At 38.0% G+C, this 16,609-nt stretch overlaps 1 protein-coding gene across 3 annotated transcripts in view; it reads right to left on the bottom strand.

Moving 5' to 3' along the window:
- The window catches only part of LOC146486493 (uncharacterized), a 28,400-nt gene extending 16,108 nt beyond the window's left edge, over window positions 1–12,292 (bottom strand). For all 3 annotated transcript variants that reach the window (XM_085101152.1, XM_085101144.1, XM_085101163.1), the window contains exons 1-6: window positions 12,162–12,292; window positions 9,505–9,650; window positions 8,183–8,428; window positions 3,472–3,636; window positions 748–861; window positions 74–199 (exon numbers count right to left, since the gene is read on the bottom strand). In XM_085101152.1, coding sequence (XP_084957278.1) covers window positions 74–199; window positions 748–861; window positions 3,472–3,636; window positions 8,183–8,428; window positions 9,505–9,650; window positions 12,162–12,231 — 867 coding nt within the window. In that variant the 5' untranslated portion in view covers window positions 12,232–12,292. The remainder of the gene's footprint in view (window positions 1–73; window positions 200–747; window positions 862–3,471; window positions 3,637–8,182; window positions 8,429–9,504; window positions 9,651–12,161) is intronic.
- Between the last annotated feature and the right edge of the window lie 4,317 nt (window positions 12,293–16,609).

A 16,609-nucleotide genomic window follows, 5' to 3' on the forward strand; every position in this document is an offset into this window, starting at 1 on the left:
TTAAACTTAAGTTAAGAGAATAACGCAGGAACACAAGAGGTTTGGGGCGTAAGAATCACAGCTGATATCCTACCTCCAACCAGGCCGTGATTATGTTGTTCTCTGGAGGAACGAAGCTTTTTGCTTGGCGGTCATATTTGTGGTGAACAGAAACAAGGACAATCGGTGACGTGTAGAATGTGGTATTAAAAGGAATTTGCTGTAGATAAATAGATTTATGAATAGATGAGAAAACAAAAATAAATCAGAATAGTGAAATCTGAATGAAATAAATCAACACTGACTGAAGAAAAACAAGAAAGGTAAATGGGCGCATCAATGGTCTATATAACGAAATTAACTAAGAAATAAACAAAGAAATGAATAAAAGTGAAGATAAACAAATTATTGAAGAAATATGTGGATGAGAACAAATAGCAAATAAAGCAAGGAATCAGTGGCCAAATGAATAAATGACTTGTACTGGCTAAATAAAAAAAGGTGGGGCGTAGGGATTTAACTGGGAAGCGACAAGTAACAGTATAATTATCCGAAATATTTTGAATTTAATGGCAACCATCAAATTTTTTTCCCGTGTATTATTTTTTAGGAACTATTCTCGATATCCGTCTGTTTGATAATGATCTTGATATTGAAACGAAAATTGTGATTTGATCCTGCTTTTTGAATCAATATGATCGTGATGTTCAAATGCAGAGTTTTCTTCTAAGGAACTGAGCGAGATGATTGTTAGCTATAATCACAAACCTGACAGAAGCCGTAGTTGTCTTCGGCTGAGGGATTGCCAATGTTGGGGAAAAATGCTTCTCCGGCTATCGTACAATTGAGATTGGAACCATTACCTACGAATGCAAACCAATCCTGCGGAACAAAAATAAGCGATATCACGACCAATATAATTTTCCGATAAGTAACTTCGTTTGATTTAGTCTGATTGTAACCGTTCAATGCAATAACAATTATTATTATATAGCTGAACTGGTCCGCGATGAAAAGGAGCATTTTAATTGGCTCTCTGAGCGGTCCGAATTTTCCTATACGGACCGCTAAGATGGACCGCTAGCGTCAAGTGTTTCGTGGTTACTGTTTCAGTTTTGACAACGCAAAGTAAAAACTGTTTCCAATTAACTTAATATAGTAGGAACTGTCGGTTTAAACCGTGATGTCGGAGTTTTACTCCAAGAGCACGGACGAAGGAACGAAAACAAGCTCTAAAAACAACAAACTCGACGAAAAAACCAAAGAAGATTCCGTTGACAAGGCCTCAGAGTACCGCGACTTCATTGAGCAACAGCAGGCCAGAAGCACTACAGAGAAAACCAAATCTGACCTTAAAATATGGGGAAAATTTTGCCACCAACGGAACGAGTTCAGGAATATTGAGGCAATACCCTGGGTGGAACTTAATCTGCTGCTCTGCGCTTTTTTTAAAGATGTAAGAAAGAAAAATGGCGACGAATACGAACCTGGAACTCTGACTTGCCTGCAACGAAGCATCCAGCGTTATCTTAATACCCACGGGTCACAAGCCAATCTCATTCAAGGTGACGAATTCAAGCTATCCCGAGAAGTCCTCAGTGCAAAAAGAAAACAGCTTGTCGTGGAGAGAGGGAAAGGCAATCGTCCACAAGCAAGCCGAGAAGTCACCGCTGTTGAAGAAGACAAGCTCTTTGCCGAAGGAGAATTTGGCGAGCACAACCCGGTTGCTCTACAGCGCACAGTTTGGCGGCTCCTGGCTTTACATTTTGGCTTTAGAGCAAGAGATGAAAGTAGAAGGCTTCAGTGGGGCGACGTCAGCCTTGAAACTGACCCGGACACAGGCAATGAAATGCTGGTCTGGAAAGCTGAGAGAGGCTCGAAGACGCGCCAGGGGCAGGACAAAGCAAGCGGTCACCGAGCATTTTATCCTACTGCTCAAGCTACTCATAACGAGCGATGTCCAGTCAAGTACTATAAGCTGTTCAGAAGTCACAGGCCCATCGAGATGAATAAACCAGAAGCACCATTCTACTTGGCCGTAAAACATCAAAGAAAGGCTACTGATGCAGTGTGGTACAAGAAAAGTCCGCTTGGCAAGAATGAAATCGGGAAGCTACTCACCAAAGCTGCCCAAAATGCTTGTTTGCCAGGACGCGTTACCAATCACTCGGTTCGAAAGACCTGCATTTCACGATTGCTGGATTCAGATGTTCCTGAAAATTACGTGGCCCAACTGAGTGGACATCGAAATCTGAAAAGCTTGGATTCCTACAAATCGGCTTCCATTCAGCAACAACGAAGAATGTCGTTAGCCCTCAGTCGTTCATCAACAACCACAAGCGAGCTCCAAGCAGTTGGCAATACACAGGCAACAACTACAGTGCAAAGTACCAGTATGACGACCACAAAAGAAGCCGGATCGGCTATTTTTCAAGGAGCAAATTTCCAAAACTGCTCGTTTAACATCCAGATTACGAATCATGATCAGCCACCGCTACGCAAGCGCCGAGCCATTTTAAGTGACGATGAAGACGATTGAAATGCAATTTTGACTACAAAAGCTTCAATTTAATCTATTTTCATTCATTCCATAGTAAGTCTTTCTCAAAAGTTGACACTTTTAAACATTCAACACGTTTAAGAAATGCATTTTCTTCGGAATCTCAAATGAGCTAAATTTTCATTTTTCGAACTTTTTCACTTCGATTGACGAGACATGTCAAACTTTCGTGTCAAACCTTGACCAATAAAAAGTCGCCTTTTGGTGCGCGAGCCAATCAGAATTATTCCACGTGGTTTTTGTTTGTGAGTACGCGTCAGCATTGAGAAGGCTTTCTTGCTCTTTTTCTCCCACAACTTGATCATAAACAAGTTTCACGTGGACTAGAAAGCAACAAGCGGGAAAGCCTATATAATAAAAACCTTATTGAACTAGCTTGTTCGGTCCGTATTGGGAAAATATTGGTCTCGTCCTTTTTTTGCAAGTTTATGGACCTCGCCTTCGGCTCGGTCCATAAACTTGCAAAAAAAGGAACTCGACCAATATTTTCCCAATACGGACCTCACGCTAGTTCAATAACATATATTTCCACGAGCGCACGTTGGATATGAGATGATACATAGCCAACGAGGCGCGTAACGTCGAGTCGGCTATAATTATCTCATATCCAACAAACGCGAGTGGAATAATTGTTTTATTTAAAACAATCGAGAAATGCTGCTAGATCGTGCTGATTCTGCTTTGCAAGAACACTGGGAGACAATTTAATAGCCTCTATTTCTCGGCTATAGTATAAGTGGCTCTTTTTAAAAACAGGATCATTGTATAATGCAAATCCAGGGATTTGATTGGCTTAGCAGCCATGGTATATGAGCCATTATACCATGCCCGAGAAATGGGAACCATTAAATTGTCTTCTTGTTGTTCTTGCAATGCGAAATCAGCAAGTTCTGGCAACAATACCGGGAGAAGGAAAGGTTCTATCCTCTTACCACAACTGCGTCTTGGTGTTTTCCGTCAAATGGTAAGAACTCCCTGACACAGACTTCAAATCCTCGATTATCGACGTTTTCCAGCCAAGCGTACATAGCATCATTAGGCTTAGTGTCACGAGTGTATTTAGGTGTGACAAACAAAGAGGGTCTTCCACTAAAGCTCTGTAAATCACGAATTTTAAACTTTGTTAGTAACAGTCAATTGAGGAGAGAAGTCTTAATTTGTGAAACCACCAGAGACGCAGCCTCTTAGTCCTGATATTTCATTTTCCTTTTTGAAAACGGAAAGCCGAACAAAATGTCTTTACCGGACTCTGGAAGCTCGACTAGCTCGATGAGGGCGATTTGGCCTGGAGGTCGGTTGTCAACCAAAGTTTTACGTGACTGATGGTTTCGGATCAAATTCTCAGTCATATAAATAGTGCCTTTTTACTACAATATTTATCTCATTATTAAAAGGACCACAAAACAAAAAACAACAACAACAACAACAACAAAAATTGTCAACTAACATGTAAGTAAGTAAACTTCAAGATTCATCTTAGGGCATAACTAGCACTAATTGGGGACACTATACAAAACTGGTTAATATTTTCGTTTATAACTAGTGAATGAGGAGGTTTTGAATGATCTGTATTCTCCAGAACTAACAGCTACAAGTCTTGCAAAATTCACGATCTCGCCAGTGGGTTTCGTGCACATACAGCCCGGGGATGCGAAAAGTTTGAATCACAGATTTTAAGAAAATTAAATTTCTCCTTTAGTATTTCATATTTGTTACCTACTTGCCAAGAAAAGTTTATAGAAGAGTTATCAGCGAAATCTATTTATTAAATAAAAATTGACTATGAGGTTCTTATATCAAACGGGACATACGGTTAAAATTGTACGCGAATAATTCGTATCCTTTTATCCTTCCGGATTATTCGCCTTTTAAGACGGATTTTGAGCAAATTTTTCGTCTGAGATTCTGTTGCACAAAGGGGATCCATTATTTGAAACGCCTTAAGCCATACTCAGTTAAAATGCTAACGACACAGGGGAGTATGTGAGGAAAGTTCGTGGAACGCACTTTGTTGGATGAGCTTTCGGAGAAATTAGCGTGTCCACCCAACAACAAGGAACCAACTGTTTCTACAGTAACTCTTCTTTATTGTTGCTCTTCAATTGAATTTCTGTTTTCTAATTGCCACTGAGACATTACAAATGGCGCAGCAAAACCAGTAACAAGGTCCCTCAACGAAATATGTTTTTGGCGGTCCTCAAGTCCCAATTTAAAAATGAGTCCTATAAACAAGCTCCTACTTCGAAGAAGTGGGATCCTTTAGTGCCGCTCTTCAACAATTATTGTTAGTTTCTCTGACAATCCGTTAACAAATTAGTATTCTTTTCCCATTTGGCCTCCTTGCTTTTGAGATGCTATTGTTTTACAGCATTCATTAATTTTCTTCTGATTTCTTTCTTGGCACTGCTCACTATTGAGTTTTTGATTTTCCCATTTACTAAAAGAGAAGTGTTTACTGCTAAAACCTCTCATCTGTCAGGTTATTACTTCACCACCATTTCCTTAAGTGTATACGTATTACTACCACGACTATTGTTATTTTTACTATTATTATTATTATTATTATTATTATTATTATTATTATTATTATTATTGTATTTATCTTTTTGTTATTTTTTTTTTTTTGGGTTTGTAGCTGTAATTAGTGTATTGTAAAAGATTATGTAATGTTGTACGGCTTGTTTGACTTGTCAAATAAAGTTTATTATTAAAAAAAAAACTCTTCTTTATTGTGCAAGACTCTGACAGAAGATCACCTACTCTGCTCAATAATCAACTCTCTACTAAAACTAGATGGCACCCATTTTTATACTGACTCGACAACCATCTGCTAAACGCAAACAAAATCTTACGCAAGCCTTCTGTGATTGGCTGCAAGGAGCTTATTTGCATCCGTGCCTTCGATCTATTAGCCAAGTCAAAGACATCTTTCTAAAGAAATATCATCATGAAGCTTGGGTTGTCCAGTCAATACAAAACAGGGAGACCAATATAAAAATGACAAAGTTTGGACTTACACTGTAAGATTTCACAAAAATAATCTGAAAAACACTAAAAGCTGTTGTCGAAAAATTATTATATAAGTAGTCGATGCGCTGAAAGTGTTAGCCTTCTTCATCGAAAGTGATTGGTTAAAAGTTACCATAAATTAAATATGTACGTGGCCAACAAATTCTAAAGCTCGAATTATATATTCAGTACGTGGCTGATAGCAGAATTACAACAATGGATATTTATCTTCACAATCACCCTAAGATCATAGTATTTACTTTCAAAAACACCTTTTATTACGGACATTGTTATTTAGATATCTTCATCTTTTAAATGAACATCAACTACCATAAATTCGGTAAAACAACCCAAGAAACTTCTAAAAATGACTACAAATAAGAGCAGTAGTAATTTCCTGGAATAAACCGTCGAAAGGTCAAGTTGAGGAAAAACTTATAAAAAGTAAGGTAAACAAGGTGTTATCATTCTCGGTAGGAAACTTAATTGAAGATATTTTTACGATCACAAGTGTTTCGGCGGAAGCGTACAGCTGCTCGTACCGAATTCATGACAGGAGAATTTATACATTAACACGTTCAGAACAACTAAGTCGAACTACAAGGGATTATTTCTAGAGAGCTGCATAACGAGTCAACTTGTCTTTTCCTGTGATATTCCCAAAACCGAAATATAATTTGTAATAAGTCCAAACACCAAATAAAATTCCTTTAACTATTTTAACCCCAAATAATTGCGTAAATATTATTCATCATTGACAATTTTTATCATCTAACAACTTGCGCTGACAAACCTTGACTTTAAAGTTGAATCCCGGCCTCAAATATTTCGAAACAAAGATTACGTTTTTTTATTATCCACTAGACGTATGTACTAAGTATTTTTAGTTTTAGTGTTTATTACTTTTAAAGTATCTATCCTCTCTTGTAGTCATGATGTTACCTATTAGTATTACTTTAGTGTTAGAATCGTATTTTTTAAGTTGTAACACAACCCATAAATTATTGCTTTAAAACTAATCGTGCATAAACAAAAGTTATGGTGTGGTATGGCATGGTATTTTTAAAATTTGGCTGCGTTTGAACTTTCATAGTCCTCGTGAGTAGGATTAACATTAACTCATTCATCCTTAATCGCCCCCGTCTACATAAGTTAAATGTGCTAGATAATACAAATTGTTATCCACCCACTGGATGAAAGCTAAACCTGTATACAGATAGGCCCTAGGCACAAATTTTGGCCTCCATTATGGTGGCCAAAATTTAACGTACTGTTGTCTGCTTGTCTTTTTAACTGTTTGTCAATATTACATTAATTTTGTGTGAACAATACCAGAATATATTATAAAAGGTGTTTGTCATCGTGGTTTAAAATGATAGATGAGTTAATCGTTTGTCTCACGATTGATTTATAAAGATGTGGATCGCGACGTTTCGACCGCTATACTGCTGGTCTTCATCAGGCGATGGTGTCGACTGATTGCGTGACAGTATAAGTAGCACCTTAGTTTGTGTTGATTGGTGCTGTGTGACAGCAATGCGACGGGCCACTATCCGCTCTGGGATGAGGTTAAGTTTATTGACCGAGACCCACATTGATACACCCGTAGGGTTAAAGAGGCTATTCACATTAGACTTCACCCTGACAACATCAATAGGGATAATGGAATTGAAATTCCGGAAGCGTGGATGCCCACGATCAAACAACACAGCAGCCGATCGGTACCAAGGCGGACGGCTGAGGGAACAATTTCTAGTCTGAACGACGAGGATCGAAATCCTCCAATCAACAACAACCTAAGAGAGGATCGAAACGCACCAATCAACACAAACCAAGGTGCTTCTTATACTGTCACGCAATCAGTCGACACCATCGCCTGATGAAGACCAGCAGTATAGCGGTCGAAACGTCGCGATCCACATCTTTGTGACTCAATCGTGAGACAAACGATTAACTCATCTATCAATACCAGAATATATTAAAGTGTTACCTCACGATACCGGTCAGCGTCCAAAATTTGATTGTGATGAGCTGTTATTCTTACAGCTTATCTGGTCACGTGATCAGTTAAAAAATTACTAGTATTTTTTAACCAATGCGAGGTTTATCTGAGATGAAAATCGTCTTACTATGGAGTACAACGCTGTTCTTAGTCTTTATTGTTCGTGGATCCTACTGTACAGTTAGAAAGTTTTCGAAAGAAAGCTATTTAAGAAATGTTGTTTTCCTGTGATGTTGTTTTTCTAATTGGACTTTTATGGAGTTTTGTGATCGTTTGAGTATGCGGATGAAATCCTAAAGTGTGGGCATGCAAATAATAAAGCCTAAAGATCAGTACTTTCTGTGATGTTTTGTTGTCGTTAGTATTTCTAAATTTCGAGTCTGTCGCCATTCAAATGTGAGCTATTGGATGTGAAATTTCCTGCGATGTTATTCAATACTTTTGCCTGGACAAGTACAGCTGTTACAGCTGTAACAGCTGTAACAGCTGTAACAGCTGTGCAATGTTAGCATAACTGTTACAACTACTGTTCAAAGTAATTAAGTTTTGTTCGCATTTCAAAACTTACAAAAATGCATTTTCGCTTACTTTCAGGCAGTGTTATAGTAAAATAGTTAGCAAAATTGCCTTACCTTAGAGAAGGTCACTTTGTTACACTTTGTTTCTGTTGTCCATATCCCGCTAAAAGTAATGCTTCCATGTGTGATATAACGTTCGCCAGCCTGCAACGCCACCCAGTTGATTACCCCTGTGCCATTTGTCGAACCTGCACGTTCACAAAGCTGAAATCCGGTGGTAGTTACTTTTGTAGTCCAATAGGCCGAAGGTGAAAGAACAGTAGAAGAGTCGTCACGACTCAGGGACACAAAAACTCGAACCTGAAGAGTAAAGAATGTTATGCTTTTCAAAAGTCCAAGGCCAGGTGTATCTATAGAGACCATAGCTACCCTTGAAAATCTTACACCCGCCTATTTGTTGATTTATTTTCTATATCTAGCTCAGCCTTTTGATCCTAGCACTTTTTATCCTCCTCAAAAGTTTTACAAGCCTTGAGGATGACGGAAAAAGGCTAAATAACTACTACAAATGTTAATCTCTGAAATCTGGCATCCGTACTTACCTTCTCCCCCATCCCCTCCAACCACAATGTAGGTTTTTGTGCCTCAGAGTTTTAGGGTCAGTTATTAAAAGAAAGTTTGGACGGTGTTTAACAAAATCATGTTCTATTTTTTTCAGTTTTCAATTTTGCCACCAATAGTATCTAAACATTGGCTGCTGCTGACGGTAGCAAGAAGGCTTGCATCCCAGACAAGAAAACTATTTATCTACTTAAAATAAAACACTTATAAACAGATTTGGAGGCCCACTGATTGACTTAAGCCACGGTTAGACTTTGTTTAAATAACTGGCCCTTAAAGTCATAAAGTCTTTTAAAAGTAGTTAGCTCGAGCAAATTCAGGTATACGCAGGGACAGGTTTTATGGCATGCGTAGGTGGCCAGAAACCCTGCCAGGAAGGGCGACCGTTTAAAACGCCTTTAGGGTGGTATCCACCATCACATTGCTAAGCAGTAGGTTCCATGTCCTTATGGTTAATTCTTTGGAAAAAGGACGTACTATAGGCGTTAATGTTGGACGGGAGTTGGGACTATTTGCATACACTGTGTCGGATGCTCTGTGGGTTAAGAAATACAGTTGGAGGGAAACGATATTAACTAAATTATTACGGATTTTATAGAAGAGAACAACTCGCTGGTATAGGCGTAACCCAACCGAGACTACGAGCTAACTGTGTAGTGCTGGTGATGCGCCTGTGATGATACTCACAAAGATGACATGCGCGAAGAAAATTAGCAACTCGTGAAAGCAGAAATAATTGTACCATTTGTTTTGTTTTGCCCGTACTACTGAACGCACCACGAATAGCATATTTTCATACCCTAGGGTATACTCACCGTTCCAGATCCAGTAAACGTCTGGGAGAAAGCAACGTTCGTGCATCGCGGCAAGGTGCAGCGATCAGGTAGTTCACAGCCGCTGTTAAAGTTCCAGTCCTGTGGTATTTTAGTGGAATTTACCCGACCACTCTGCACTCTGATCCCTACAGAAAGGCAAAGATAATCCTGTTAGCAGATAAGGACGATAATTATCAGATTGAGAGAGATTGATTCGCACTTAGTGTAAGACTTGCTCATTACTTTTTGGCGCGAAAGTAAACGCACGAAAGTTCTCAAACCTATGTTATGCAAATAAGGCTCAATTATTTTTAAAAACACTCGTGCGGCGCTCAATCAAGCGCGTTCGCCTAAAGCCATGATGTGTCAAGAGTGTGGATAAGCCTACAAAATTGTAAGTCATACATTTCCAGCGATCGTTTGCTAGTTCTTTATGACAAGGTTAGTTTTCAAACAATATTGTTCTTTTCCTTTTTGTTTGACTATTGCAGTTAAATAGACGCAACTAGGGCAAGAATAAAACGCTATGCACATATCAATGACGCCCAGTACCCTTCACATCAAGTAACGCTTCGCAACGAAAGCGCAAATCAGAGATAATGAATGAATGGATGAATGAATGAATGAATGAATGAATGAATGAATGAGTGAATTAATGACTGACTGACTGACTGACTGACTGACTGAATGAATGAATGAATGAATGAATGAATGAATGAATGAATGAATGAATGAATGAATGAATGAATGAATGAATGAATGAATGAATGAATGAATGAATGAATGAATGAATGAATGAATGAATGGATGGATGGATGGATGGATGGATGGATGGATGGATGGATGGATGGATGGATGGATGGATGGATGGATGAATGAATCACTTTTATTTAGATACGGTTGTTTCAGTAGTTATTAATACAAAGTCCTAAAGGAGAAAACAGAGACACACTGAATGACAGACAGACAGACAGACAGACAGACAGAGAGATTAAGCCGCATGAAAAAAAAAAAAAAGATGTGGTTAGCTCCGATATTTAAAAAAAAAACATTGTCAGTTTCTAAAGTATGAACTACACATTATTTAAGGGTAAAATGAGAGGCGTAACATACGATACAGCTAGTTTGAACATTCAATTTGGCAAACTGAAATAACACAATATAACATGAATCACGTGCAGAAAAAAGCTGTCTTAATAAATTACCTAAACAAGTACCCACAATAAAACACAATCGAGTATCACTGATACTCGTGGCACGTTATTGCTTGTTCAAGCCCTTCGGCCACATATAAGAAAATGGACATACACACAAATGTGTCACACCCCTCGTGACACCAGGATTGCTTTGCAAGGGTTTTTAGTCCTAAAGACTCATGGGCATTTGTGGTATGATTCAAGCGTAATAAATTTTTCGAGGAGGAATGTGTGCGTCTGTAACTAGTTAAATAAAATATCTCAAACAGCAAAAAAATTATTAAATTTTGAACTGAAATGACCTGAAAATATCGTTTTAAATGGTAGTTCAGACAATTACTCATGATGTCAGCTGATAACCTTATAAATCCCGGTGATTCTACTAGATCATTCACCACGAATCACGAAAGAAGTGACATGTTTAAGCTTGTCCAACCGACCCTATTCTTCATTTTGTTTCCTTTGATAGAGGGTAGGCAGTGTCCTGGCAATGAGCTTTGCAGCTGCAACTAAAACAGCGCCAGGTGAGAAAAATCACAGAATACCGAACGATAACATTTCAAAACAATTCTTAAAATGTTGTCTCCTGCAGTTTCTAGATAATTTTGTGACCTTTTAAAAGCATATCTGTGGAATGTAATACTGTTTGATCTGTTCGGATAATTCAGCTGAAAAGTTTGATGTTGCAGAAAGTTTTTGGTAACGGAGCCTCATTCCCGGAATTTAAGACTGCTGTTGTAGGTTTTATGAAGATGCTAGCTGACCCTCGTTCGCATTTTTAACGAGATATTTAATTTGCCCCTGCGAAACAAAAGCCGAATTAGTTTCCCAGCCGTTTTAAGAGCTTGAGCTGAAATTTAATTTTGTTAATTTGCTGAGGAAAACTTTCGATTTTTACAACTAAATCCGAATTTCTTAGATGATAAGGCCTTCCGAACAGATATCCCTAAAGTCTCAAGATCAATTTGCTTCTCTTATGAAACGCTATATTTGTCCTAGGCGAAAGGTGTAAAAGCCCATAAATAATTTCATCCTAACACCTAAAGCTTTCCTCTAAAGTATTACTGCATTTTGAATCCTATATCTTGTTAACGCTAAACAAGCCTGAGTTTTTGTGCACTTTTTCTATAGATTCTCAGCCAGAAGAGAAGAAATTAGTGCTGTTGCCTGTGTGGACAATGTTGCGGGGGCTGGGGGCGTATCAATTGAATTTCAATTTGTTTAAGCTCTGAACATAAACTAAAAAAATTAAACAGAGAAAATGAACTAAAATGAAATGAAAATAAGCCACCGTTAAATTTATTTTAAAGTCAGATAGGAGAATGGTTTTTAAGTACGATCTGAATAGTTTTGGCCAGGACCACTGTCTAAACACTTGTGCAAAAAACATATAAATTTCAGTTTCCTTCTCGTTGTAACGTTTCAGCCTTGAAAGCGCGTGTAATTATAAAACACGCTTACCTTTCGCAGTCGAAGCAAGATTCCCCACGCAGAGGAGACACATCAAAGCCAAAAATGTCAGGAGCTCCATATCGACGCAAATTGTACAACGCTCTGACCACGGCTTACGAATCTTTTATAATTATAAGCACAAAAGTCCCGTTTGTCTACAACCGATAAGCGCGTCTATCATATTAATCTCGTGTAATAGTAGAAGGTTTAATTAGTTAAGTACGCAAACTCTTGCCAAGTTCACTAATTCCATAAACCTTTTAAGCATTGCATGTCCCATCCTGTTGGACCTTTACGGTCAAAACTCAGAACTGAAAAACAAAGGTTTGTGTACAAGCTTTAATGCATAACATTTTACTCGATAAAAACGAAATAAATAAATACCCAATAAACTATTCTGAAAAAAAAAAAAAGAAAAGAAAAGAACTGAAAAGCAAACGATAACATTCAACAGACACTTTTTCCATATCTCATATAGTTCCGTGCAAGGCCTTACGTGTGCCTAGTTACTTATAAAAAATGGGGGTAAAGACAATTTAACATTGTTTCAGCGCGATTTAATCTCGAGCAATAGAAGAAGGCGTTATCAGTTGAGTATGCAAACTCTTGCCAAGTTCATTAATTTCATAGACCTTTCCGGTCAAAACTCAAAACTGAAAAACAAAGGCTTGTGTACAAGCTTCAATGCAAAACCTTTCAATTGATAAAAACGAAATAAATCATTAACCACCCAATAAACTATTCTGAAAAAAAAAAAAAAAAAAAAAAAAAAGAGAATAAAAGCAAATGATAACAGTCGGGCAGACACTTTTTCCACATCTCTTTAGTTCCGTGCAAGGCCTTACCTGTTGCTAGTTACTTATAAAAAAATGGAGGTAAAGATAATTTAACCTTGTTTCAGCGCGAATTTAATCTCGTGCAAAAGTAGAAGGCGTAATTAGTTAAGTACGCAAACTCTTGCCAAGTTCACTAATTCCATAAACCTTTTAAGCATTGCATGTCTCATCCTGTTGGACCTTTACGGTCAAAACTCAAAACTGAAAAACAAAGGCTTGTGTACAAGCTTTAGTGCAAAACCTTTCAAACGATAAAAACGAAATAAATAACCACCCAATAAACTATCCTGAAAAAAGAAAAGAAGAAAAGCAAACGATAACAGTAGGGCAAACACTTTTTTCTCATCTCTTCAGTTCCGTGCAAGGTCTTACGTGTTGCTAGTTACATATAAAAAATGGGGGTAAAGATAATTTAACCTTGTTTCAGCGCGATTTAATCTCGAGCAATAGAAGAAGGCGTAATTAGTTAAGAAGGCAAATTCTTGCCAAGTTCACTAATTTCGTAAACCTTTTAAGTATTATGTCCCATCCTGTTAGACCTTTACGGTCAATATTCAAAACTGAAAAACTGCAGAGGTTTGTGTACAAGCCTTAATGCATGACCAGTTCACTCGGTAAAAGCGAAATGGATAACCACCCATTATAAACTATTCTGAAAAAAAATAAAAGCAAACAATAATAGTTGGGCATGCAGTTTTTCCATATCTCTTTGGTTCCGTGCAAGGCCTTGCGTGTTGCTAGAAAAAATGGATGTAAAGATAACTTAACCTTGTTTCAGTGCGATTTAATCTCGTGCAGTAGTGGAAGGCTTAATTAGTTAATATAAGTGCACTGAAACTCTTGCCAAGTTCACTAATTTCATAAACCTTTTATTAGCATTGCATGTCACTCTCATACTGCTGAATCTTTACGGTCAAAACTGAAAAAAAAGGCTTGTGTACAAGCTTTAATGCATAACCTTTCACTCGTTAAAAACGACATGATAACCACCCAATAAAACATTCTGAAAAAAGAAAAGAACTGAAAAGCAATTAAAACGACAACAGTCAACAGACACTTTTCCACATCTCTTAGTTTCGCTGCAAGGCCGTACGTGTACCTAGTTTCTTGTAAAAGTAGGGGTAAAGATGATTCAACCCTGTTTCAGCGCGATTCAACCTTAAGTGTCTTATTATCTCTGAACGGAATTTGGCGACAAAAGATTTGGCACTGAATCAAAAGAATGCTTCATACAGGCAGTAAATAATTAGATTTTGTCTAGACGGGGATGTGTTTGCCTGTCCTAAAATTGTCTTAACTCTCATTTTTTAGAAATAAATATTTTTGAAACAAATCAGGGCAAAACAGGTTCAGATTTCTACTTTTCTTTCGTTTCAGCGATATGTAAGGGGACAATTTCCAAAAGAGCGATCTATGAAGTGTGTCGCAATTTCTATGAACGTCACAGAACAGGTTCATTTTGTTCGTTCGGTAGAGTGAAGGAGCTGTGCAACACTAGGAAGTATAGCGTAAACATACTGCGTAGATCTTTCCAAATCTGCTCAGTGTGCAATTATCTGGGAATCTGCAAGGGTAAAATTTTACCAAGTTCAGATTTCATGGTACAAGTTTTAACATAACCGTCATATTATACCACTGCAGCAGGATAGGAGCAAGATCGTGAATTTATTTATGGCATGGACTCAAATTTGGAACTTTTCCCTCTTTGTTGCAATCAATCTTTCTATCTTTCCCTCATTCTCTTTCTTTTCTTTTTTTTTTTTTTTTTGCTACAAAATGCAAGTGGAGTCGGGAAAAATGCAAAGTATAGTCTCAAATGCAAGCAAAATTAAAGTAGGAGCAAAATCAGTGAGCTACAGTGGGTGAAATTTAAACAAACAAAAGAAAAAAAAAAAGACACGTTTAAACAAATCATTTTCCATTTCAATTTGATTTGGTGATCTCCCAGACAACCGACCATTTTCGGGACAACTGCCAAATAAAAATAAGTGGGTGATCATCGGGATGTTTTTACAAGAACCCCCCTAAAATTTTAAAAGCCAGAACCCGTCTGAAGCGGGTGACTCAAGTACGTTTTCACCCCTAAGGAGTACCAATTGTCGATTGACAAAAAGTAAAGGCGAAACGTTCGAACGCAGGGAGCCGCACGACGCACAAATAAACTGTTCTGAATGAACGTTTCGTTGCCGGATCTCTTATAGAAGAGAAGCACGTGCCAGAGGTCACTTTTCGTGTAAATAAACCAAACTGGTTGCAGGGATTACAAAGGGCAATTCATTCTGACCAATATTTCAACTAGTTCCACCAGTCTTCTTCAGGGCCAGGGCAGAATGATAGAAAATAACAGCCCAACGTCACATATTTGTGACGAAAATACCCATACTGCTTTAAACAATTCCTTCTTAAAATAATTTTCTCTCATTGTAATTCTGGCCCTGAAGAAGACTAGTGGTACTAGTTGAAACAAGTTGGCCCAAATAAATTGCCCTTTGCTATATAGTTTCAGCCCTGCTATCATTTTGGTTTATAGACTACTTGCAGATGACTGACCAAGAAGACTAGCTGTCACATGTCTCTTTTTAATGTCCCAAAAGGCGCTATAATAGCCTATTCCAGGTGTTGAGGTAGTAAGGAGTGGCATGAGGAATATTGCGATCAGCGTGAGAGAACAATAAAGGCGAAGAGACTGGCTCTCTCCAGCCTTTTCTCCAGTATGAAATATCAGCCGTCTCCCGTGTCCCCTGTGGGGAGGGGACTGCTGACATTTCAGACTAGCCTCTTCTCGTTTATTTCACCCGCGCAATATTTTCCCTCGCCTTTGTGATCCGCTCGCATCGCAATTTTTTTCAAAGGTAAAATGGGATATTAGAGTCTGAGAAAGTTTGATAATTCCGGTGTTTAATATCGTTCTTTGATGAAAGAATTCGTTATACCATTGAAGTGTCGTACAAAGTGCAAACTAATATCTTATCAAGTGGCGCTCGCATTTTGAGAATACCTTATCAGCTTTATTAGGTAAAACGATTCTAGGTAAATTTTTGTTTGCTCATTTGCACAGAGCCGCAAATTTATTAAACATAGTCGTTCTAGATAAAGGTGTGATCCACTTGAAACCTGCCTTAGGAATCTGAAAACGCCGAACGAAACAGAACCGCCACTCAAATTGGTGTTTTGCCTTGATTCGTTTAACTTCCACTCCATTGGAATCACGTTTCGGCCGCTAAAGTGCTTAAGAGACTTAATCCTTAGGCCTCTTTGGAAAATGTCATACAAAGTTCTTGCATTCCCTGTGGAGACGAAAATAGTTTCGCTTGACCCGCGTAACTCAATTATTATGTTGATATGCTCTGTCTCGTTTAAAGAAACAATTTTGTTTAGAAATAGTTAACCTTACCAACTTAACTAGAACGGGACCAAGAAAGGTTGACAAGTTAGAAGAGAATTGGTCTCATGTTAAAAAGTCTGATTTTACCATTGCTGAGGTGCAGTGGATGGAAAGAACTTTGCAAGGACGTTTTTCACCTTTAAGAAAAAAAATGCTGGCATTTTTATTTGTAAAATCATAAATTGACCAAGCCGCACTTACGCAGCACTATATATTTTTTTTATTTATTAATGACA

This window comes from Pavona decussata, unplaced genomic scaffold, assembly GCF_977016875.1.
Source record: "Pavona decussata unplaced genomic scaffold, jaPavDecu1.1 SCAFFOLD_21, whole genome shotgun sequence".
Taxonomy (NCBI): domain Eukaryota; kingdom Metazoa; phylum Cnidaria; class Anthozoa; order Scleractinia; family Agariciidae; genus Pavona; species Pavona decussata.